The following is a 23,177-nucleotide window of genomic DNA, read 5'->3' as shown; positions in this document are numbered from 1 at the left end:
GCAGTGTTTGCTAAAATTCAAGGCTACTTTTACTTCACAACAGCAGCAGCTATTTTGGTAATAATTCAGTGTCAGAACAGCCAATTACAGACCCCGAGGTCAGTGTACAATGGGAGAATTACAGGTCTCTCTTTTATATGAGGTTTGAATGATGCTGTGAAATGGAATGAGAAATCCAGGTTGATTTCCAGGCCATCCTGTGGCTGAATTACCTGTGATTGCCTGATTTGAAACGCCCTCACTGCTGAAGGCAGGATGTTGATGCTGCTGGGTGGGAGCACCCACGGTCTGAGGGTAGGAACAGAGAGCACAACAGCCCCCAGCCCCCACCCACACGTGTCCCCAAGCCCCCCCAAGCTCACCTGCCTTTCTTGATTGTTTCTCGCCCCAGTAACGGCCCCAGCACTGGATCCACAGATTCCTCCAGGTTCTCAATCAAAACCAGCTCTCCAGCAGCCAGGGCTTGTTCCAGTGTGTCCAGATACCTGTGGGAAACAGCACAGAGCAGCAGAGCAGGCTGTGACACTGTCAGTGAGGAGGGGACAGAGGGGACCCTCACTGCGGTGGCAGCTACAGGCAGGTGCCAGCATTTGGAGACAGAAAGAGGGGTAAGGAGGTGTCAGTGCCAGGTGCAGAAAGTGTCACTGGCAGAGTCCTGGCTGTCCAACAGAGGGAATGAGGCTGCAGACCCTCCAAGGGCAAGCAGTGACCACCGAGTCTGTCCCAGAAGAGTCTGGGCAGCCGTGAGCAAAAGCTGTCACAGCCTGGAGTTATTTTCAGCACATACTTTGCTTCCCACAGAACCCACTGGTGCAGTTCATCGTGCATTAAAGCAAGGAGGAAGAGCAGCTTTCAGCTCCATTGTGCCCAGGGTTTAGGGTCATGCTTAGGACAACTTCTTTCCCCATGAGGAAACAGAACCCTTTGCCCAGTGCCTAGCTGTGAAATGGGGATTTCTGCTTTGGGATGCAAGGGCAGGGCCCGGTGCCTGGGCAGTGTCCTTCAGGACTGCTCTGCTCTTTACACAATCCCTCTGCCAAGAGGGGAGCAGGACCCTGGGCAGGAGGGGAGAGTGCTCCAGGCACTTCTCCACCATCACTCTTACACTGAGTCACCTCAGCTAAATCCACTGGTCAAAATTCATACTCCTCGTCTAAGCCAGAGAGCTTGGGAGCTCAGGAGGTGACAGAAGGAGCTGAACCAAAAGTTTAGAGTGACCTTTAGGCCTGATTTTTAGATTTTTCACCCAGTGAAACCCCCACCCCTGATGATCAGCCCCGAATTTTCTGAGTCCAGGGGTATTTTACACAAAGAAAGTCAGAGGGAATGACAGAGCAACCCCCAGAGCTGCTCACACAGCAGCACCTGCCTGAAGGTGGGCCTGCACGTGGGTCTAGACCTCTTCCAGCAGTTGAAAGCAAAAAGCTCCATCTCCCAGAGGATGAAACATCCCCTGAATTACTGTAATGGGGCACTGATGATGCTTTTAGTCCTCAGCTCTGAGACATCACAGCAAAACACTAAATTCCCCTCTTTAAAGCCCCTGCCAGCCCAGAGTGTGGCCGGGGAGGGGAAAAAGGCATGTCAGGGATGCTACAGGGTCTGTTCCTCTGGTTCCATCCTGCAGGTTCAGATTTAGGTGCCTCTTCTGGTATCCCTGCTGTTCCACAGACAGCTTTGAGTAACTGCAAGGCATGGTGGCCAAGGTGGCCAGGAAGCAGAAATTTGCTGTTGTGAAAAACGAGCCTTGTTTTGATCCCACACGAGGTCAGATCGAGTAACTCGCTGTTATTTTCTCTGAGGAAAGCAGAGGAGGCACCAGCAAAACCACCTGGGTAACCTCAGAGGAGGAAACATGGGCAACCCCCAATCTCCAAATCTACAGGAATTTGGAAGCACCAGGCCTGGGTCACTCCTGCCTGTCACCAGAGCTTTGCTCTGCATTTGGGAAACAACCCCCAGTGCTGGCACATCTCCATAAGGATTCCACTCGGGCTGCTCCACCCCTGCTGGGGCTCCTCACGAGTGGGCAGAGATGGGTGCAAGGTGACATAGCAGAAGACCAGTCTGTCTGACTGGAGAAGAGAGCCAGGGGTGGAAAGGCCTTCCCATGAAAGATTTATCCAGATCCATGCAGGGGTGCTGCACTGAGAGTGTCCAGCTGGTGGGAGCAGCCTCAGCCCAGCTGGTCTGCAGGGCATGGTGCCCTCTCCAAACCCGAGCCCTCTCTTTCTCCAAGAGGTAGGAAGCCCTGGTCATCCTCCTGGATGAGACTAAACCAGGACATGACAGCTACAATGAGCCCATGGAGGATGCCACAGTCCTACACAGGCCCATTGCCCAGAGCAGCTATGGTTGCCCCATCCTTGGAAATGTCCAGCTTCAGGCTGGACAAGGCTTGGAGCAACCTGGGATAGTGGAAAATGTCCCTGCCCATGGCAGGGGTGGAATGGGATGATCTTTAAGGTCCCTTCCAACCCAAGCCAGTCTGGGATTCTGTGATACCCGAACTCAGCTCACTCCGTCACCAGCTTCAGAGGAGTTTCTATGGTAACTGAGCCAAGCACTAAACAGACCCTTGATTTAATGAGAAATCTGTCATTTTGGTAATGAACGAGCAGATAACGTGAGCAAAAGCAGCAGCAGGTTTGCCTCGGTGCGGCTGCCTCCGATGGCTGCAGCTGAGTGTCCCCTGCCCACCAAGCACCCCGGGCAGGCGGGCACATCCCCTGGTCACTAGGAGAGAAGGACGGCTTTACCCCTTCTGCCCCACTCGGATCACCCGGAGCCCTTCTCCATGGGTGCTTCTGATCCATTTGCTGCCCTGCAGCTGGGGATCCACCACGAGGGGCCAGCGCTCGCAGCTGCTCAGGATGGCGGCGTTCTCGGTGGACGTGCGCTCGGCCGGCAGGCCCTGGTTCTGCCACGCCGCCACGGCCGCGCCGTCCGCCAGCATGGACAGCGGGTCCAGGCACGGGGTCACAGGGATTGGCACCTGGGAGGCAAGCAGAAAGGCTGCCTAGTGATCGCAAGGAAAGTTAGCTTCGTTAAGAGGTGATAAATTACATTGATCCGAGTCACCAGCAGCATGACCAGGAGGTTGAGGGAGGCGATTCTGCCCCTCTGCTCCACTCGGGTGTGACTCCACCAGCAGAGCTGCCCCCAGCACTGGTGCCCAGCAGCAGCAGGGTGTGGAGCTGCTGGAGCAGGTCCAGAGGAGGCTGTGGAGATGCTCCATGAGGCGAGGGCTGGAGCCCCTCTGCTCTGGAGCCAGGCTGGGAGAGCTGGGGGTGCTCACCTGGAGAAGAGAAGGCTCCAGGGAGAGCTCAGAGCCCCTTGCAGGGCCTAAAGGGGCTCCAGGAGAGCTGCAGAGGGACTGGGGACAAGGCATGGAGGGACAGGACACAGGGAATGGTTTCCCACTGCCAGAGGGCAGGGATGGATGGGATACTGGGAAGGAATTCCTGGCTGTGAGGATGGTGACAGATCATTTTTGGAACAATATTGCACCTCTTAACTAAGTTTCTGGCTTAGTATTAAGAAATGCAGAATGAAGTTTCCCTCTCTCAGCCCAAGGAACTGTCTGCTTCGGTCAGCCCTTTGATCTGGGCATCTCTGCCCCACTGGGACCTTATTTAAAATCTTCTTGGCATCGTTTGTAGGAGAGGACCCTGTTAAAATTAGTGAAATATTAAACAAGTTTCAAGCACAATGATCTCCATCTGGTCCTAACAGCATGACATGGATAAAACCAGCTGAGAGGCATGGCCAGCATGACCAGAGCTTGTGTTCAGAATGAAAAAACACCTGGAGTTTTTCCAAGCCTACTGGAGAGCTGGCAGCGAGCTCTGCCTGCTCCAAGTAATTCCTCCTCCATATTCCCCCCTCCTTCATGGCCGTGGACAAAACTGCAGGGCTGGGCTCTGTGTTTGGGATTTGCCTGTGTACATAGAGGAACTTCATGGAGCAAGGCCACCACATTTTCCCCAGGGAGGAGTAAATGGCCATGTCCTGATCCTCACTCCAGCTCGGTGAAGACACAGTGATGTCCCCCACTTGAGAGATCCCCTGTGGGCACCAGGATTTATGGCCACATTAATCCCAGTAGCAACAGCTTCTCAGAGGAATCAGGACCTACTTTCAGCTGGTGCAAATAGGGCCTCCAGACACCATCCAGGAGGTCCTGGCGGTATTTCTTGGTGAAGTAGCCCAGGTAGGAGACAAAGGCCGTGGTCAGCAGGACGTCTCCACACAAGGTGCTCTGCTGCTGTTTGAAGTCCTTCACGGCCTCAGCCCATCTCACATTTTCAGAGGCAAGTCCCCCAACCTGCAAATTCCGAAGTCAGATTGATCATTCATACAGTCATGGAATGGTTTGGGTTGGGAGGGACCTTAAATCCTGTCCAGTGCCACCCCTGCCATGGGCAGGGACACCTCCCACTGTCCCAGGCTGCTCCCAGCCCCAGTGTCCAGCCTGGCCTTGGGCACTGCCAGGGATCCAGGGGCAGCCCCAGCTGCTCTGGGCACCCTGTGCCAGGGCCTGCCCACCCTCCCAGGGAAGGATTACAGAAGCATTTAAGACCATCAGTTGTTAATTGCCTAAATGCCACAGATTCCCACCTCATTACACTCTCTCCCACACAGAACACTCCTCTCCACAGCTTTCAGTATGTCACACAATTTATCATCACACCAGGTACGTGGGATTTTGATCACAATTCCCTTCAGATTCTGTCAAAAAAATGTTTTCTTGCACCTATTTTTCATCAGCATCCAATGTCCAGGCAGTGCAGCTGGGGCTTTGATGAGGTTCAGCATCTCCTTGTAAAATAATTTACCTCTTCATGCAAAGATCACTTATTTGGCCATCGGTACTTTTTGGGGTACCACTGGAAATAGGAATGGAATGCAGCCTTCAGCTCACAAGCCAGAAAACCCCAACCCAGTTTCGAGTTGACCTCATGGGTTTGAGATGGAGAACGCCAGATCTTATGGTGAAATTCACAGTCAGCCTCCTGCTGCCAGGGAGAAACCTTTCTCGATGTACAGCTCTGGGCACATCCACAGCAGGCACAGCTCCCCTCTGCTCCCAGGCCTCTGCCACCGGGGCCAACCAGCACCTTCTATTTTTCTTCCTCAGTCCACATGAACTTATGGTTATTATTTCTTCATATTTCTCATTTCCACTAAAACCTCCTCTATATCCTTCTCCTCTGCAAAGCTCCCCATGTAAGGAATACTGGTGTGACACTGTCCATTTTTCCAGGCCCCTGTTCAGTGTTAAACAGGCCCAGCTCTGACACTAATCCCTGTGACAAGCCTTGGCAACACCTCCAACAGTTCATTCCCCTAAACTGGGCTGTTTTGCCACCTTAACCTGCTGTGCAGATACAGATCCCCAGGATGGGAAGGCAACACCTGCAGACCCTCACTGAATTTCACTGTCACACCTTCCAACCTGACCAAGTCCTGTTTCCAGCAGAATCTTGCCGAGAGTCAGCACCGCCTTCACATTCCCAACACAAACTCGCTCCCGTGGTTGGCTCTCCTTCACTCCAGATCAAACAGCTCTCCTTCCACCCTTGTACCTCCATATTCCCTGATAAACAGCCAGGATCTTTTAAGCCAAGAAGTTTCTGAGTTCCCCTCTGAAACCCTCAGCACAGGCACAGCTCTGCAGGGCAGACCCATGGGCAGCCTCCTGCAGCTGACAGCAGCCCCTGGCCTGGGAACACTGTACACACAAGCACAGCTCTGCACACAACTTCCAGCTTCCCACAGCCGCAGACTTCAGGACCTTCTGACCCAGAGCTTGCATCCTTGTGCTTAACAGCCACTGATGATTTTTGACTTCATGACCGAGCCTAAGCTGCTGTGGATATCAACCCAACTTTTGGCATCTACAGCATCCCGTGGGCAGGAGATCCACAGTTCAGCTGTTCTTTGTATAAAAGTACATTCTTTGATGTGCTGCCTGAACTTCTCAATTGCTAAAACGTTTGTCCAGTGCAAAACCAGGGAACAATCCTGCTGGCACCAGCTTCTCTGCACCACTCAGGATTCCAAGCCCTCGGTACCCCTCTGCTGTCTTCTTTTCAGGTTGAAGAGCTTTAGCCTCTTCAATAATTCCTCACACAAGAAGCAGCCTTTTGATTTTCCTTGCAATCTTTATCTGCACTGACTGATGCAATCTTTATTATCTGGTTTCTTTTATTGTTGCTGTCTCTGCACCATTTCCCATTCTCCTCCAGCCTTTGAGGTGCAGCAGAGGGGGCGGCGGTCATGCTGCACATTCGAGATTTATTTAGAAGGTATTCACAGAGCAAGATGGGGATTTTTCTGTTTTGTTCTCCCTTCTTTTCCTAATAAACCCTAATATCCGGTTTCAGATGGGCTTTGAGTTTGGTGAGGGCTTTTTGCTCCCAGGAGCACAGAGCTCACAGCACTCTTAACTCCATCCTTTCACTCCTGAGTGATAACAATCAGCTCAGCATCACTTACAGGGCATGTGAAATACAACCTAATTTTTCCAATGTACTTTACATTACATTTATCTACCTGGTGTTTCACCCCTCCATCACTTGGGACTATTTTTACAATTCTTTATAGACAGTTGACATCGCCACTGCGGAGCCATGCGACCCCCTGCACACCAGCTCGTTTATGACTCATGGAATCACAGAACCACAGGCTGGTTTGGGTGGGAAGAGACCTTAAAGCTCATCCAGTGTCACCCCTGCCATGGGCAGGGACACCTCCCACTGTCCCAGGCTGCTCCAAGCCCTGTCCAGTCTGGCCTTGGGCACTGCCAGGGATGCAGGGGCAGCCACGGCTTCTCCAGACAATCAGTTTCTTCTGATGAACACAAGAACTAACAGACACCTGCAAAAATACCTCTGATGGCCTTTCTGCCTTGCCCAAACCACCCCTTTGGGTCAGGGAAAACTGCCTCTGGGAAGCCTGACCCCTCCCAGGAGCAGAAAGAGCAGCCTCAGGTTTTCTTTGTCCCATCCAACCTCAGAGCTGTCCCTAAATGTGCCCCAGCTGAGCTGCTGTGCACAAACATGAGCCACCACCATCCTCACAGAGCTGCAGAGGTTCCCCAGTGCCTTTTGCTGGTCTCAGACTGGGCTGATGTCCCCTTAGCCTTGCTAGGAAGATACTCCTGATAGGATTAGGACCTCAGCTGCCTTTCCTAGGACTGCACAATGTGTAGGGCAAAGCCTCATCCAACACATCCAAGCCTCCCTGGCTGCTGCACTGAGCTCCTGGTTTAGAGGGGAACAATCTGTTCCCAATCCATAGGCACAGGTCTGCATCTTGCATCACTGAACCTCATCCCATTCCTGTGGTTCCCATATCCACACCATCCAGTTATTTCATCTACAGCAATGCTGCCTCTTTATGTGGGGGGATTCCCAGATTTATGTTGTCAGCCTTGGAAATTTGTTTTATCAGGGAAAGCCATATTCCTTACAGTGGAAGGAAGGCTGGAAAATATCAAGGATCAGGCAGCACAGGCTATACCTGCCCTGCTCCTCCTCTGTTCTAGACATCTGCAGGAGTCCAGCTGGAGCTGGACAGGCCCTGGTCTCAGCCCACATATCTCATCTTATCCTACTTCTTGAAAAAGAAGCAGAGCACTGCTTTTAAGTTATTGGTCACTTTTAAGGATCATTCATAAATTATCCTTAATCTCAACTACAGTTACAGGGCAGAGCCCAGTTCTTGCACCTTTCCTTTGTAGTTTTCACAGATGCAGCATCCATAGGTCTCCCCTCCAGTCTCCTTGAGGTCAACTCCCATCTTTCTCCCACAGCCCTTCTAAGACCAAGAAGCCTTTATTGATCTGATTTTCCTGGTACTCAGAGGCGCTTCCATGCTCCTAATTAATTTTTTCAGGTTAGTTTCTATCTCCCTAGGTCCTAGAGGTTTTTTTCTTCTCCTTTGCTTGGATCACACACTACTGTCAGTTTTAAAATGTTCCAGACATCCCAGGTGTCTCCCACCTCAGATCCTAGAAGTCATTGGAATTCTTTTTATTTAGCAAGCAGCAAATTAAAAGCTACTCCTTTGATTACCTTTGGCTCTTTGGTAATGTCAACATGAACAACCATTCACCATTCCCCATCCACCTTCTGCACACCAGTCATGACTTTAGGGGCTTCTGTCGCATCCATCCCCTCTACACCTTTTCCAAAGGGAACAGCCCTAATCTATTCCCTCTCTTCTCATGTGGAAGTGGTTACACACTTGGTTGTAGCTTTCCTAGGCTGCCCACAGCCCTCTCAGACAGGGTAACCACGTGTGGGATGTAGGCACTGACAGACCCGATACAATGACGCTTAACTTCTGTTTCCTGAGGTTTTTTCTACCAATTAGTAATATTCAATTTGTCTTTTTTCCTCCTGTCAAGTGCCACGCTGCTGTTCCTGAGAACTCTCTGCAACAACTCCAAGAGCTCTTCTGTGAGTGATAATGGTGCAATTAGGCCCTATCCATGTAACTGCATGATTACAGTTTGTTTTCCCTGCACACGTTATTTAGCATTTGTCATCAGTAGATTTCCTCCTCTGCATTAGCACACACCCACTCACAAACACCGCTCAGCAGCCAGCCTCCCTTCCTGGTGCACAGATCCTGTCCCTTGGATCCTGAAGCATCTTCCTTAGAAGTCACCAGGAGCTCGTGAGATGCCAATGTGGCACTGGACTCAATCCCCCAGGTTCATCTGTCAATCCAAAGCATCGCTCTCCATCTTCAGTTACATTCTTTATACAACCTCAGACGTGTTTGTTTCAAAGTCTGGGAACTTATTTCTACCCACAGCCACACGGGTGACACTTCTTGAATGTCAAATGAGCTGCACATCGGTGAGGGCTGTCAGGTCTGTTCCCAGATCAAAGCCAGGATGACACAGGAGATGGTGTGCAGTGCAAGGCAGGAGCCTGGGATGAGAGGAGTTCCTTGCCTACACTGCAGAAATGATGAATTTTGGACAGTGTAGAATCACAGAACTGCTGAGGTTGGAAGCTGTTCCCAGGTCATGGGGTGGGGAAGAGATGTGGCCTGGCCTGGGATGTGGTATCATAGACTCACAGAATCATGGAAGAGTTGGGGTTGGAAGGGCAGGGACACCTCCCACTGTCCCAGGCTGCTCCCAGCCCCAATGTCCAGCCTGGCCTTGGGCACTGCCAGGGATCCAGGGGCAGCCACAGCTGCTCTGGGCACCCTGTGCCAGGGCCTGCCCACCCTCCCAGGGAAGGATTTCTTCCATATATCTAAATTAAATTTCCCTTCTTTCAGTTTTCCTCATTCTCCCTTGTCCTGTCACTACAGTTCCTGATGCAAAACCCTTCTCCAGCTCCTTGCAGGCCCCTCTCTAAATGCCTTTGTACTCTGATTTGGAGGACATGGAGGCTTTTAGCGAGCTTTTCATTCCAATTCTTGTCATTTCAAGACCTGCAGAGCTACAGGCGAGTTCCCACCTTTGTTTTAATGATACAACTTCTGACTCATAGCGCTCTGGCCCATCAGTACCTGCTCACACCTTTAAGGCCCAAGAAGGAGGCGAGAGCTGTGATGGCAGCAGAGCCAGGCACCTTAACGAGCAGAGCTGCCCTGATGCACAGAAACAGCCACTGCAAAAGCTCTTTCCTTACTGAAACCTGCTGAGTGCAGCAAACATTTCCAAAAACACCGGAGGATGGAACGTGCTGGGTGCACGGGGTTCAGCCCAGCCCTGGCCCCTCCCTCCTGTGCCACCAGAGCTGCCCTGCTGGCACTCACCAGGCGGTTGGCCAGGGCGATGGTGCAGGCTGTGGCTTCAGCTTCCTGCTGGCACCTGAGTTTGTCTGACGTGGCCTTCTCAAACTTGGCCGTGAGCTTGCCCAGGTTCTCGTTGAGGCGCTGCACATGAAAAACAGGAGGATGTCAGGAACAGCAGGGTTTTAACAACTCAGGAACGATGGGGAGCTGTTGGAGGAGTCCAAAAAGCCATGAAGACACTCCAGGAGCTGGAGCCCCTCTCCTCTGGAGCCAGGCTGGGAGAGCTGGGAGTGTTCACCTGGATAAAGCTCCAGGGAGACCTTAGAGTCCCTTCCAGTACCTAAAGGGGCTCCAGGAGAGCTGGAGAGGGATTGGGGACAAGGGATGGAGGGACAGGACAGAGGGAATGGCTTCCCACTGCCAGAGGGAAGGGAGAGATAGGATATTGGGAAGGAATTCCTCCCTGTGAGGGTGGGCAGGCCCTGGCACAGGGTGCCCAGAGCAGCTGGGGCTGCCCCTGGATCCCTGGCAGTGCCCAAGGCCAGGCTGGACATTGGGGCTTGGAGCAGCCTGGGACAGTGGAAGGTGTCCCTGCCCATGGCAGGGGTGGCACTGGATGGGCTTTGTGATCCCTTCCAGCCCAAACCATTCTGGGATCCTGTGATCCTGAGACAAACCCTTGTCCAGAGCTGCCCTGCCCTGTGGCAGGGCTGAACAAGCCCCAGCCCAGCTCATCCACCCCGGGCTGGCACTGGGAGCCAGCACAGAGCAGCGCTGGGCTGGGCTGTGCCACTGCTTGGGACTCACAGCCTTGGCACAGAGCAGAGGCAAAGGACACACAAAATGGATTTATTTGGGGGTTCTGGCTGAGCCCTGATGATAAATGCTATGGCAGAGCAACGAGCAGGCAGCTGAGGAACCCAAATTTGGTATTTCCTGATGCTACAGCCCCTTGTCTCTGAGCAGCCCTTGAGGTTCTGCTGATTCCCCAAGTCCTGCTCAAATCCCCAGGGGGCTCCTGGAGTTCTGCCTGAACCATCTCCAAGCGATGCCCTCACGCTGCTTCCAGCAAGGAATATAGAAAGTCATTGAATAAAATGGTTCTGCTCTTCAGGCTGGCTCAAGCATGGGCCAGGAGCCCCCAGTGAGGTAGGGCCATGTCCCCTGCAGGTCACTGGGCTGGGAGGGGCAGGAAGAGACCAAAGCTGCTGCAGAAAAAGCTGGAGAGCCCTTTTCTTGGACAGAGCTGCTCACACTCGGATCTAAACCAAGCCAACAGCTCCCACAAGCACTTGGAGCATTTCACTTCTGATAAGAGAAGTAATAATTGATTTTATCTGCACCCAGTGCAGACTGCTTAAGGCTAAACTGCTTGTAAATCACTTTAACACCGAGCTACACGCTAGAAACAAACCCAAAAATGAAAAAGGATTATATTCGAGATCTCTGCAGCTCTCCTGGATACTGGCAAACACAAAGCAGCCTCTCCTTGACCTGCCTTGGAACAATAACACCAAAAGTTTCTGTCCCTGTGTGCATTTGGATCTGTGAGCCTACAAAGGCTCGTATAGATGATATCCCACTATACAAGCAGGATGTGCTAACTGAGGATCTATAGAATATGTACTTGGATCTGGGCTGCAGGACAGAGCAGGCCTGCAGGGCCCCACCAGGGCCACACAAATACAGCTGTGTGCTGTGAACAGCCTCTACCTCCACCAGCCCCCAGGGGCAGAGCACTGAATTCCCAGGCAGGCAAAGACAGAAAGTCCTTCATGTTTTGGACACTCAGAATGTTCTCATTTATTACTACAAATGAGTATGTGGCAGCTTGGGGCCCAGCTGTGAGCAGGTATGAATCACCCCACAGCAGTGAAGCTCTCCAAGATATCCCAGATAAGTAAGGATATACCTCCACATCCCTCCCACGCTACCCTGCATCATTCCCCATCTGCAGACAGGAGAAGGCCCCTAAACCAGGCAGGTTTGCCAGTGCATGCCAGAGGAGCAGCAGTAATCTCCCCAAATATTGCAATTTTCTTTAACAAAATCCCACTCCTTGAAAAAAAAAAAAAAAAAAAACCAAGCCCAAAAAACTCAGGAATAAAAAGCTTTGGAAAAGAGCAGCATAAAGGGATGAAAAAAGTTCCCCAGCACTGTATGGCACATCTGAGGTGGGAGAATTGGACACCAAAGCCCTCTAAATCCAGCCCTGCTTCAGGTGCCTCCTTTCATCTGCAGCAGGAAGCGGCGACCGGAGAGCTCAGCACCGTTTTTTTTGTATTTTTAGTTAAAAAGTGTAGTAAGCATTTTAACAACGATAAGCCCTTGGAAACATCAAAAGAGCAATGTGTTTTCTAACAGGGTGATGTGCTGGTGGAAGGGGTGAGGGGAGCAGACCTGCTGCCCCTTGGTCACTCACTGGGACCCTGCCCCTGCTGTGGGTCACGGAGGGGACCCCACTCCCAAAGAGAGATCCCAAAGCACCCTAAAACCAGGCAGGTTCTGGAGCAGCTGCTTCCCACAGCCTGTTCTTAGCAGGTATCGTGCAGGGAGGGAGCAGGGAGAAAAGCAGGATAAGTCAGGATGTGTTTTCACATAGAGATAATTTTCTGAAGGAAACGATAAAGGCCTCACTCTACACTCTGTGGAAATGCATTTTCAATCAGGCTGTAATTTCTTCTATTCAGAGATTTTTTTAAACTTTTTTTTTTTTAAAGTAGCAAAAATCCAAATAACATCCACGGTGTGCTGCGAGGGAGCTGTGCCGTGACAAATGAGGCTCCTGCAAAACCAGAGCCTGAGTGTGGAGCCAGCCCAGCTCTGTGCTCCCAGCACTGAATCAGCCTCCAGCCCCTGTCCCCCGCCCTGTGCAGCACACTGGGAACACACTGGTGGGAGATGATGGGATTTCTGAGGACCTAGGAGTAGAGGTAAAATTAAAAAAATTAGGTGGGACTAATAAGGATTCATCTTTAACCTTCCTCTTCAGGTGCAAGCAAGGCTGGAGAAGAAGAGAGGAAATTTAGAAAGCAGCAATATACTGTCACAGAATCACTGAATGGCTTGGGTTGGAAGGGACCTTAAACATCATCTCGTTCCACCCCCTGCCATGGGCAGGGACACCTTCCACTGTCCCAGGCTGCTCCAAGCCCTGTCCAGCCTGGCCTTGGGATCCAGGGGCAGCCCCAGCTGCTCTGGGCACCCTGTGCCAGGGCCTGCCCACCCTCACAGGGAACAATTTCTTCCCTATATCTAACCTGAATTTCCCCTCTTTCAGTTTGAAGCCATTGTCCTTTATCCTGTCCTTCCATCCCTGTCCCCAGTCCCTCTGCAGCTCTCCTGGAGCCCCTTTAGGCCCTGCAAGGGGCTCTGAGCTCTCCCTGGAGCCTTCTCCAGATGAGCACCTCCAGCTCTCCCAGCCTGGCTCCAGAGCAGAGGGGCTCCATCCCTCTGCTCATCCTGGTGCCTTCCTCTGGACTCTCTCCAGCAGCTCCTGGCCCCTCCTGTGCAGGGGCTGGGGCAGCTCTGCAGGTGGGGTCTCACCTGAGCACAGGGGCAGAGGGGCAGAACCCCCCCTTTCCCCTCCCCTGCTGCCCACGCTGGGGGCTCAGCCCAGCACAGGGCTGGATTTTGGGGCTGCCAGTGCACCGGGAGGGAGAGAAAACCCTACAACCCCCCAAACCTTTGGATTCCCACCCCTGCTTAAGGACACAAGCACTGAGCTCTGCCCAAAGGAGAGGATTCCCCCAGGCAGGGACAAGCAGGACGGGTTCCCCCAAGGGCACTCACGGCGATTTTGGCCTTGACAGTGGCCAGCTTGTCCTGGGCTGCTGCCAGCTCGGCGTTGGCCCTGTCCAGCGCCTGCCTCTTGGGCTGCACCTCGCAGAACACGCGGTGGAAGCGCACGATGTTCAGCACCCACGAGCACAGCCCGGCCGCCGCTGACGACTTGGTGGCCACGAACTCGGGGTTGAACTTGGGGTCCTGCAAATAGGGCTGCAGGGCTTTGAGGCAGTTCTCGTGGATGTTCTCCTTGTTGAACTTGATCAAGGAGTCCAGGAAGCTGTCTACCCTGGCCATGGCCACTCTGGCTGCTTTCCAGCTCCTGTCCTTGGGTATCCTCCCTCCCGGGGCCGTCAGCACCATCACGGCTGCGGTGACATTGCTGACAGCAGAGGGAGGTGACCCAAAGGACCTCAGCTCCGTCAGATTGGTCTGAAAAGGGGAAAACAAGGTTGTTAGATAGAAACAAATGGGCTTTCTTTTCACTCTGCCACTAATAGAGTCAGGCTCCCAGGCTATCAATCTGATAAATTGGGCTCCTCTCAGCCCCAGCAGTGCTCCCTTTAGATCACTGCTCTGCCTGTTTGCAGCACAGCTGCTCCATTCCCTGCTCCTGACATCCCACCTGGGGTCAGCACAGCACACTGCTCCTCCCCACACACCTGGGGGAGCAGGAAGTTTTATGCCCTCTCAGAAGATTGGGATAAATAAGAATGAAACCTATAGGAATAACCTGTAGGCCCTCTAAAACAACCTTGAGAGCTTCCCTTCATGCTCCCTCCTACCCCAGCTGAGATGCCAATGCCAAAGCCATCCTCTGATTCCCACATCCTGCAGCCCTCAGGGTTCAGGGAAAGCAGCAGCTGAGAAGGAGCCCAGGCACCCTCACGGGGCAAGAAGCCAAACTGCACTGGAGGAGCCAAAAGGGCATTTTTGTCTCTAACTCCTGATTTCCCAAGTCTTCAAACTCGCTATCACATCTGGCTTTGCAGTTTTTTATTCTGCAGGTGCTCTGCACTGGCTCTGTCACAACCCACATGCCATTCATCACGATCCATGTAATAATGACCTCAGTTAGCTTCCATATATTTGTAATTATCTCATATATGTACAGACTTATCTCTCCATAACACTTTAAATAGCTTCTCAGTTGGCCTCAGTCACTCTCACTGCCACCAGCCCCTGCAAAAGGCATTACAGCAGGTGACAGAGGGGCTGCAGTAGGTCCCACCCACACAGCCAAAGCCAGGCTGAGCCAGCCCACAGTCTCTTCTTGGCTCACACAGAAAAAAAGGAAAAGGAAAAGGAAAAGGAAAAGGAAAAGGAAAAGGAAAAGGAAAAGGAAAAGGAAAAGGAAAAGGAAAAGGAAAAGGAAAAGGAAAAGGAAAAGGAAAAGGAAAAGGAAAAGGAAAGTTTAAACTGTCAGGAACACAGAGAGAATTAACCCTGCCAAGGCTGAGCAGGGCCAGCTGTCCTGAGAGTGTGAGTATTTAAAGCATCAGAAGGATAATCCTCCCAGCACAAACACAGAAGCAGAAATCAAGGTGGGTTCAAGGTGCAGCTGATGAGGAGGAAACAGCCTGGACATGTCCCAGTGGCCATGGCTGCTCTTCTTTTGCAGTGTCACAGAGATGTCCATGCACCCGCACCCTCACTGACTGTATGGATTTATTACTGGATTCTTCTCAACAGCTTTTCTCACTGTTTTCCTTATTAATGTTGCAAATAACCCTGCAGCCCAAGGAAGATGACTGAGATAATTGGGCAGAAGCTGTACAAACACATACAAACATAGTTGATCACTCATGTCAGCGAGCAGGTCGGGCTCTCTGACACATTCCCAGTCAGCAGGTAAAGGAGACTGTGGCTTCCACTGCTCTGCTACTGCTGCTTTACAGCTCCCTGGAGGAAATCCCAGCATTTTCCACATCTTTGCCTAATGAGAGATTCCACAGCTCCAGCACAAAACTGGAACTAATGGAGAGACAAACATTTTCCTTTAGCACAATCCTTTCCCTCCCGTGAAGGAAATCCAGAGCACACGTGTCTGCAGCACAGCTACCTCCTTCCCAAGAGCTAATCCAACAGAAACCCTGTTCTGGATGACTCCAAGGTGCTTTCCTGTCCCCCAGCAGGGCTGTGACTGAGCCATGCTTTGAGGTCTTGCTGTGCCTGTGGGTTTTCCAGCTGCTGCTGCCCCGGGACACTGCATGAACGGCAGACCAAAGCAATTTGCAGGTCCATCTCTCAGGCACATCACAGAATCACAGAATGAACCAGGTTGGAAAAGACCTTTGAGATCATCAAGTCCAACCTGTGACCTAAAACCTCCTCATCAACTAAACCATGGCGCTGAGTGCCATATCTCAAAGTCTCGGGCTCCAAATGGGAACCCCTGGAGCATGCTTGAAGGACAAACCTTCCAAGTTACAAAAAGTCTTCCCAAAACCAGTCTCCTGCAATCAGAGCGATGCTTATCTCCTGATTACACATTTTCTCAATGGCATCTTCCTTTGGACCAGCTTTGTCTGCTCCTCTCCATGGCAATGAGTGGTGCAGCCTCGTGGGTGCTCCGAGTTCCACCAGGAACCCCAGAATCACAGAATGAACCAGGTTGGAAAAGACCTTTGAGATCATCAAGTCCAACCTATGACCTGACACCACCATGGCACTGAGTGCCACATGCAATCTTTTTTTAAACACTTCTGCACCAGCAGGGAGGAAGCTGGAGGAGGGACAGTACAATGCCCAGAACTTGTGCCATCAGATGACACAGCCCCTCTACCCCAGTGCAGAGGAAAAACACTGGGTTCCCATGGGAATCCTCACCCTACCTTGTTGAGGGTGTTGAGAGCAGCCTGGGCAGCTGCCAGGGCAGGCTCAGCCTTGGCCAGGTCCTCCTCACAGTCCTTCTGCTTCTGCTCGACCTCCTGGGCGATGAGGGCCACCTTCTGCTCCTCCTCATCGGCCACCGCCTTCTTCCTGCTCACCTTCTCTGTCTCCACGCCCACCACCTGGATCAGCTTGTCAGCATCCTCGTTCTTCTGCTTCAGCTCCACCTCTTGGGCTGCCAACTTGGCCTTCAGCTCATCCACCTGCAGGGCAGAGATGTGTGTGGGAGCTGGGCTGCCCTGCGTGCTCCTCAGTGCCCAGCACGGGCTCACCCTGCAGCAGGACCCGAGGGCAGGGAGGGCCTGGCTGTCAGGCAGAGCCCTGGCAGCACGGGAGCATTTCTAGCCGCTGAGCTGCTCCCTTTGCTCGTGGGACACATGGTCCACACAGCAGAGCAGGCTGGAAGCAGTGAGGAGCCCATCAGAGAGCCCAGCTCCAGCAGGATGCACGGCTCTGGGAGCTGACCCAGCCCTGCTCCCGGACAGAGGGACCAAGGCAACACGGACACTGCTCTGGGCAGGATCCAGTGGGAAGGAGGAGGAAGCATATTTCAGATATCCTTGGGATGATTTCATACAGCCCAGGAGCCCCATCACACACCAGGCACGTGCAGGGAGCTTCTGTCATTGTAAAGCCAAAACCCTCAGCTTTGTGCACGAGCTCTGATGTCACATCCCCCCGGACAGAGGGGTGCAGGTGCTGTGCCTTGGGGAGGTGACAAGGGCTGCAATTCAGCCACACTTGAGCCTCTCAGCCTTGCCACCAGCAAAGCCAGGCACACGGAGGTTTGGAGCAGGACCTGTGCCCCAGGAACTCCCCGAGCCTCCTGCTCACCCTGGCACACCCTGACCCTCCCGCCCCTGCAGCCTGGGCCCCAGGCACAGGGCAGGGGCAGCACCTGCTCTGAAACCATTGGTGCTGCAGGCTTGTGGCAGGAATCACAGAGCCACGGAATGGTTTGGATGGGAAGGAACATTAAATCCTACCCAGTGCCACCCCTCCCACTGTCCCAGGCTGCTCCAAGTCCCAGTGTCCCACCTGGCCTTGGGCACTGCCAGGGATCCAGGGGCAGCCCCAGCTGCTCTGGGCACCCTGTGCCAGGGCCTGCCCACCCTCCCAGGGAACAATTCCTTCCTAACACCATTTTTCTCCCCAGGAAGATTGCAGTTGGGATCTGCCAACAGGTCCAGCCCTTGGCAGAGCTCTGAGGGTCAAGGGGCTTTAAATGTGATGTCAGATGGGCTTGAGAAGGGATGTCCCCTTGAGATGGCAGCCAGGAGGCCACCAGCAGGGCCGTGGTGGCAGCTCCTCACACCCTGCTCACAGCAGGAGCCCTCACCAGCGTTGGCCCGGGGGGAAGCTCACACAGGCTCTCACCTGCAGACAGAAAACCTCCTGCTAAAATCCCATTTCAGTGAATTTACCCAGACTCTGGGCAGACCACGGAGGCTTTTGCTGCCTGATCTCAGGCTCATGCAGGTCCACTCAGAGCTCCTGGGGCACATCTTTACCCACACAAAAATCCTCACAGGAAGGGAAGCCAGACACGTTTTGGCTATACCAGAAGGGAGAGCACAGGCTGCAATCCACAAACTGAAGCTGTTGACATTTGGCATCGGCCTCACGTGGAGAGCAGTTTTTCAGGGCTCTCCACATGCCCTCCATCCATCATCATCCCCTGCTGCCTGGCACTGTGGGACTGCTCTCACCAGGACAAAGGCACAGCTGTAAATCTGGGCTCACGTGAGCACATAATCCCCTCGTGTGACAAACCCAGCAGCAGCTCCTTGTTCAGCTCCACGTCTCGGGGGCTGCAGGAAATTGAAGTGGGCTCTGCTGATGGCAGATATGGCTGTGACCTTCTGCCCAGAAATCAGCCTTTGTGTGCTGGATACTCACACAAACGGGAGCTCCTGGGGTTTACATGAGCAGGACAAAACAAGCAGGGGATTAGAATCCATGGGCACTCAACAGCACCACAAAGAGCAGGGGAAGCTCAGCCCAGGGGAACAGACAATGCCCTGCCAAGCACATGCAGCAATGGGAAGGGAAATGACTGCAGACATTGTCAGGATTTTAAAAAAGCAAGGATGCAGGAGAGGGACTATTTGCAAGGCCCTGCAGTGACAGGACAAAAGGGAATGGCTTCAAACTGAAGGAAGGCAGGGTTAGATGGGATATCAGGAAGAAATCCTTCCCTGTGAGGGTGGGCAGGCCCTGGCACAGGGTGCCCAGAGCAGCTGTGGCTGCCCCTGGATCCCTGGCAGTGCCCAAGGCCAGGCTGGACAGTGGGGCTGGGAGCAGCCTGGGACAGTGGGAGGTGTCCCTGCCATGGCAGGGGGTGGAATGAGATGAACTTTGAGGTCCCTTCCAACCCAAACCATTCTGGATTCTGTGATTCCATGAGAAACCTGTGAGCAGCTTCCTGAGTGCAGAGCAATCTGATAAGCAATTAGTAATGTGAGGTGGAAAGCAAAAGAGCAAAGCAAATGAGAAATTCAAGGGTAATGTGCTGTGACTTCATCAGGGAAAGGAAGGGAGAAGCCCTTGCCTACGATCAGAACAGCATGAGAAAAATTATTAAAGAGAAGAAAACCTGGAGGGCAGGCTCCCAGAAGACTCATTTTATCTGATTGTCCCTGCCTTGTTTCAAGAACACAAAATACATCAAAAGGTCGGCGATTAATTGATAGCACCAGCCAGGCTCGAATCTGGAATCCAGTGATGCAATATTAACCAAAGCCATGCTCACAATTACTCAGCAATGGGCGCTGACCTCTTGGTGGCACACAGCACTCTGAAAAACAAATGACTCATCCCACACGTCTCCCCAATCCATTATGTCCTAATAGGAAGGAGGCTTCAGCTCCCCTGAGTGCTGAGGATGCTTCTGTCTGCAGGGAGAGATGGTTATGAGCTGATGGGAAACATTGCTGGAGGAGGAAAGTTGGTCAACAGCATCAAGGTGTCCGAATCTCCAAAGGACAAAAAAAGGGTAGAGGGGACCACAGTAAAAGGAGGCAGAGAGGTTATTTTGAAACTGGAACAGCAAAGTCAAAAATACCTGCAGCTCCTGGCCCCACAGCCCCTCGTGCTGAGGCCACTCTGAGCCCACAGAAACACACCAAGCTCATAATTAACTTGTCATGGTACCAAGCAGCAGGACCCTGGAGAACACCAGTGCTGAGCGCCAGTCCTCAGAGCTGAGACACAGCCAGGTGACACCCAGGGATCAAAATCCTCCACTTTTGCTTTGAAAATGCCCCTCCACCCCCAGCACATCACTCCCAAGCACAACCTGCAGATGACACACCTGAGAGAGAGAGAGAGAGAGAGGACTCATCACTTCCTCAGCCCCAAGACCAAGCATTTCCACGGGTGAATGTAAAGTTCAGCCTTTTAAATCCGTATTCAAGATTGAACATGCTGGTGTGATTTCCAGTACTGACAAACATCCACACTCTGCTTTCAAATCAACAGCAGATTTGACTGTTGCGCACATCTGGTAATTTAGGTGTTTAATTTTAGGCCCCCAGTGCTAATTTTAAACTCGAATTTGACATATTTGTCCTCACTGCTCTGCATCTTAATTACCTGCACAAGGAGGCACCTCTCACCCCAGCCTCACCCCAACCAGACACAAACATTGTGCTCCTTCCCCCTTGTTGTGATTTGATTTTCCTATCCTTCCCATTGCCTCCAAGTCCTCCACCACTGCTCTGTGGCTCATCAGAGAGCCCTGCCCACAGGGCAGCCACTGAAGAGAACCACTGAAGAATGCAGAAGGGTTCCCACGTGTCACAACAGACCCGGGGACTTGTTCTCAAAAGATTCGTTTCATATCAGCTGCTCCCAAAAAATAAACTTAATCCATCTTATCCACCACTGGGGACTCCTCAAAAAACAGCAGCACCCCACAGGTCCATCAGAACTATTGCCTGCATGGGTGACGTGAGGTCAGGTGAGGTCAGGTTGTTGGAAAATATACCAAGTTTCAAATTTTTGATTTTATAACTTCAGTCAGGTTTGTTCACCCCCAGGGAAGGGAATTGAAGTTTCTTCCCAGGGCATTGCTCCACCAGGCAAGGCCTCAACACCTCAACACCTCAACAGACTGGGAGTAGCACAGAAGATACACAAAATACAATGACTGTCAACGGCCATTAATGAACATCAACTCCAAACATCACCCCTGGCATGGTCAGAGACACCTGGACTGGGAAAAGAGAGATAAGAGAACCAAGGAATGAGGACCTAATTAGCATCAGAGGTGAAGAGATCTGTAACCAACAGGAAACCAAATACAAAGAACTCTGTAACTTGGGACCAATGAACACTGAACCAATGAATCTCTCTGGGTTTTGACTGTATAAAGTTTGTGAAAAGTCTGGTCAAATCCATGTGTCATGGAAGGATTTTCTCTGCACACCTGGGCTATGTGTGGCTGAAACGATTTCGGTTGCACATCCTGGCCAGAATAAAGGAATGCCTTGATTGTCTAACACTAAAAATATTGTTGGAGGGGTTTCATTTTTCCCGCAGTTTCAGTGGTGAGGTGGGGTGAGGTGAGGTGAGGTGAGGTGAGGTGAGGTGAGGTGAGGTGAGGTGAGGTGAGGTGAGGTGGGCACTGAGGGCACGGCCTGGTCACTCTGGTGGGTACCACCAGTGCTCTCTGCTACCCCTTCCCTACAAAGGAGATGCTAAAACCTGCACAGGACGTGGCACGTGCTCAGCCCTCCTGTGCCCTTCTCTGTGAGCAGAGGCTGTTTGAAGGCAGATGGAGATACCAGCGCTGAGAGGCACCAGCCCAGCCCAGCCCATCCATCAGCCCCAGGCTCCCCTGGAGCGTGACAGACGTGACCGATGTCCCCAGCGCTACCCAGAGCGGGGCTGTGCAAGGGGATGGACCTGCCAGTCCTTCATTCTCACCAACCCCCCTGCACTCCTCCAGAGCAGCTTCAGGACAGCCCCACTTGCCACCGTGGAAGCTTTGCAAGCAAACATCTGTGAGAGTTAATAGGATATGAAATGGAGAGAAAACTGGGAGTGTAGCAACAGACGTAGGTGTCACTGCAGAGAGGTTTGGGGAATACCCAGAACAACTTCCAGTCATTGCCAGAGGAGAGTGCCAGTGTGAGTTTCTAGCAGGGGGGTTTTGGGATGACTAATGTGCATTTCAGACATGTATTAGCTTTCTTTAAAGATGGATAGCATAATGGAAGGAGAAGTGAACATCAGCCTCATTTTAACAGCATGCACTATTTAGTTTGAAAGAGTCATGCTGAAGTTATTGTAGACTTCCTGGATGCAGCTCCAAAAATCACTGACTGTCCTGTATTTCCTAAGCTGTTTCATCACCCCAGCTGAAATTTAACCACTAGAAGAGGATGGCAGAGTCAGCTGGATCCCAGTCTCATTTTATTTACTGAAATCTTCCAGTTACCCCCAAATAGCAGAGACTGGACACACACCTCTGCATTCTCCTTTCCAGCACAGAGCATCACTTCTGCTCCTCCAGAAACCCAGCTCAAGCCCAGACTAGAGCCAGGATCCAGCAGAATTTTTTTTTCCCTGTAAAGTTCTCCCTCGATCCAGACAAGAGAAACAAGGAAAACCAACCCCAAGGGGTTCTTACCTGTGCAGAAGTGCTCTTGAGCTTCTCCAGGCCATTCTCCAGCCGCTCCATTTTTGCCTTTAAATCCTTGTCCTTTTTCAGCAGCAGGTTCTGGTAGAGTTTGATTTGCTCCAGGAAGGACTTGGGGGTGGTGTAGTTGTAGCGGCGCTCGTTGCTCAGGTACAGCCGGGACATCTCGTTGACACTGATGTGGACGTGGGCCATGAATTTGCTTATTGAATCTTTCACTGAATCCTAAAGGGAAGATGGGCAGATGAGGAGAAGTTGTTTTAAATAGAAAACTATATATAACACAGGTCTGTGCTGAATAGAAAGGAATTTGGTAACTTTTCATTCTGCTGCAGCACAATCTGGGATGTAACACCTCAGCTGATCCCTTTTCACTGTTATCTCTAAAATAACTTTGTTGCTCGTGTACTTTATACCTCTTTTGATATCTTTTTATCTCACACATTATCTTATTCCAAGCAATTTCTCTACAAAATAACAGCTCTTATAAGTATAAATTTGGGCTTTTCTTCTGTACAAATGGGAAAAGTGCACACTCCTAAAAAGAAACATCGTAGACTTTATTCTTCCTAAATCCTGCCCAGACAAACTAAATAAACAGAAACGAATCTCTATTCTAGTAGCAGGTTGTCAGCACTGGGAACTTGACCTATTTTTGCCCTTGAGAACTCCAGAGGCTCAGACCCAAGTGGGGAGAGCAGAGCGTGTGTTCCTTGCAGTGCTCAGGAGCAGCAGATTATTTTCTGTGGGTGTTTGGGGCTCCCTCTGTGCTGGCAGAGCCGTCCTTCCCCTGGCAGTGCCATCAGCACCCAGTAACACACCAGCTCCTGGCACACAGGAGCGTGGGGCCCGTGGCTCTGCTGCCAAGCTCCACAACCCTCTCCAAAAAACCTGGAACGTGCCTCAAGGATGGTTTGGTTGAGTTCAATGCACTTCAGTGCTACCAGTGATGGACAGACAGCAGCTGTGTGTCTGTCCTGGATGTGCTGGAGGGCAACCCCACCCTCCTTTCAGCGGTACACAGAGACACAGAGCCACTCCTGGCTGTGGCCAGCCCTGTCCCCAGGGTCCCCCGGCAGGAGCTGTG

The 23,177-nt window shown here is 52.0% G+C and overlaps 1 protein-coding gene across 2 annotated transcripts in view; it reads right to left on the bottom strand.

Moving 5' to 3' along the window:
• The window catches only part of DNAH9 (dynein axonemal heavy chain 9), a 142,028-nt gene that overhangs the window by 64,146 nt on the left and 54,705 nt on the right, over positions 1 to 23,177 (bottom strand). For both annotated transcript variants that reach the window (XM_069032621.1, XM_069032620.1), the window contains 7 exons: positions 22,082 to 22,315; positions 16,389 to 16,649; positions 13,561 to 13,986; positions 9,790 to 9,909; positions 4,139 to 4,327; positions 2,760 to 2,995; positions 363 to 485 (listed from right to left, as the gene is read on the bottom strand). In XM_069032621.1, the coding sequence (XP_068888722.1) occupies positions 363 to 485; positions 2,760 to 2,995; positions 4,139 to 4,327; positions 9,790 to 9,909; positions 13,561 to 13,986; positions 16,389 to 16,649; positions 22,082 to 22,315 (1,589 nt within the window). The remainder of the gene's footprint in view (positions 1 to 362; positions 486 to 2,759; positions 2,996 to 4,138; positions 4,328 to 9,789; positions 9,910 to 13,560; positions 13,987 to 16,388; positions 16,650 to 22,081; positions 22,316 to 23,177) is intronic.

This window comes from Aphelocoma coerulescens, chromosome 18, assembly GCF_041296385.1.
Source record: "Aphelocoma coerulescens isolate FSJ_1873_10779 chromosome 18, UR_Acoe_1.0, whole genome shotgun sequence".
Lineage (NCBI taxonomy): Eukaryota > Metazoa > Chordata > Aves > Passeriformes > Corvidae > Aphelocoma > Aphelocoma coerulescens.
This window is presented reverse-complemented; position numbering and strand designations above follow the sequence as displayed.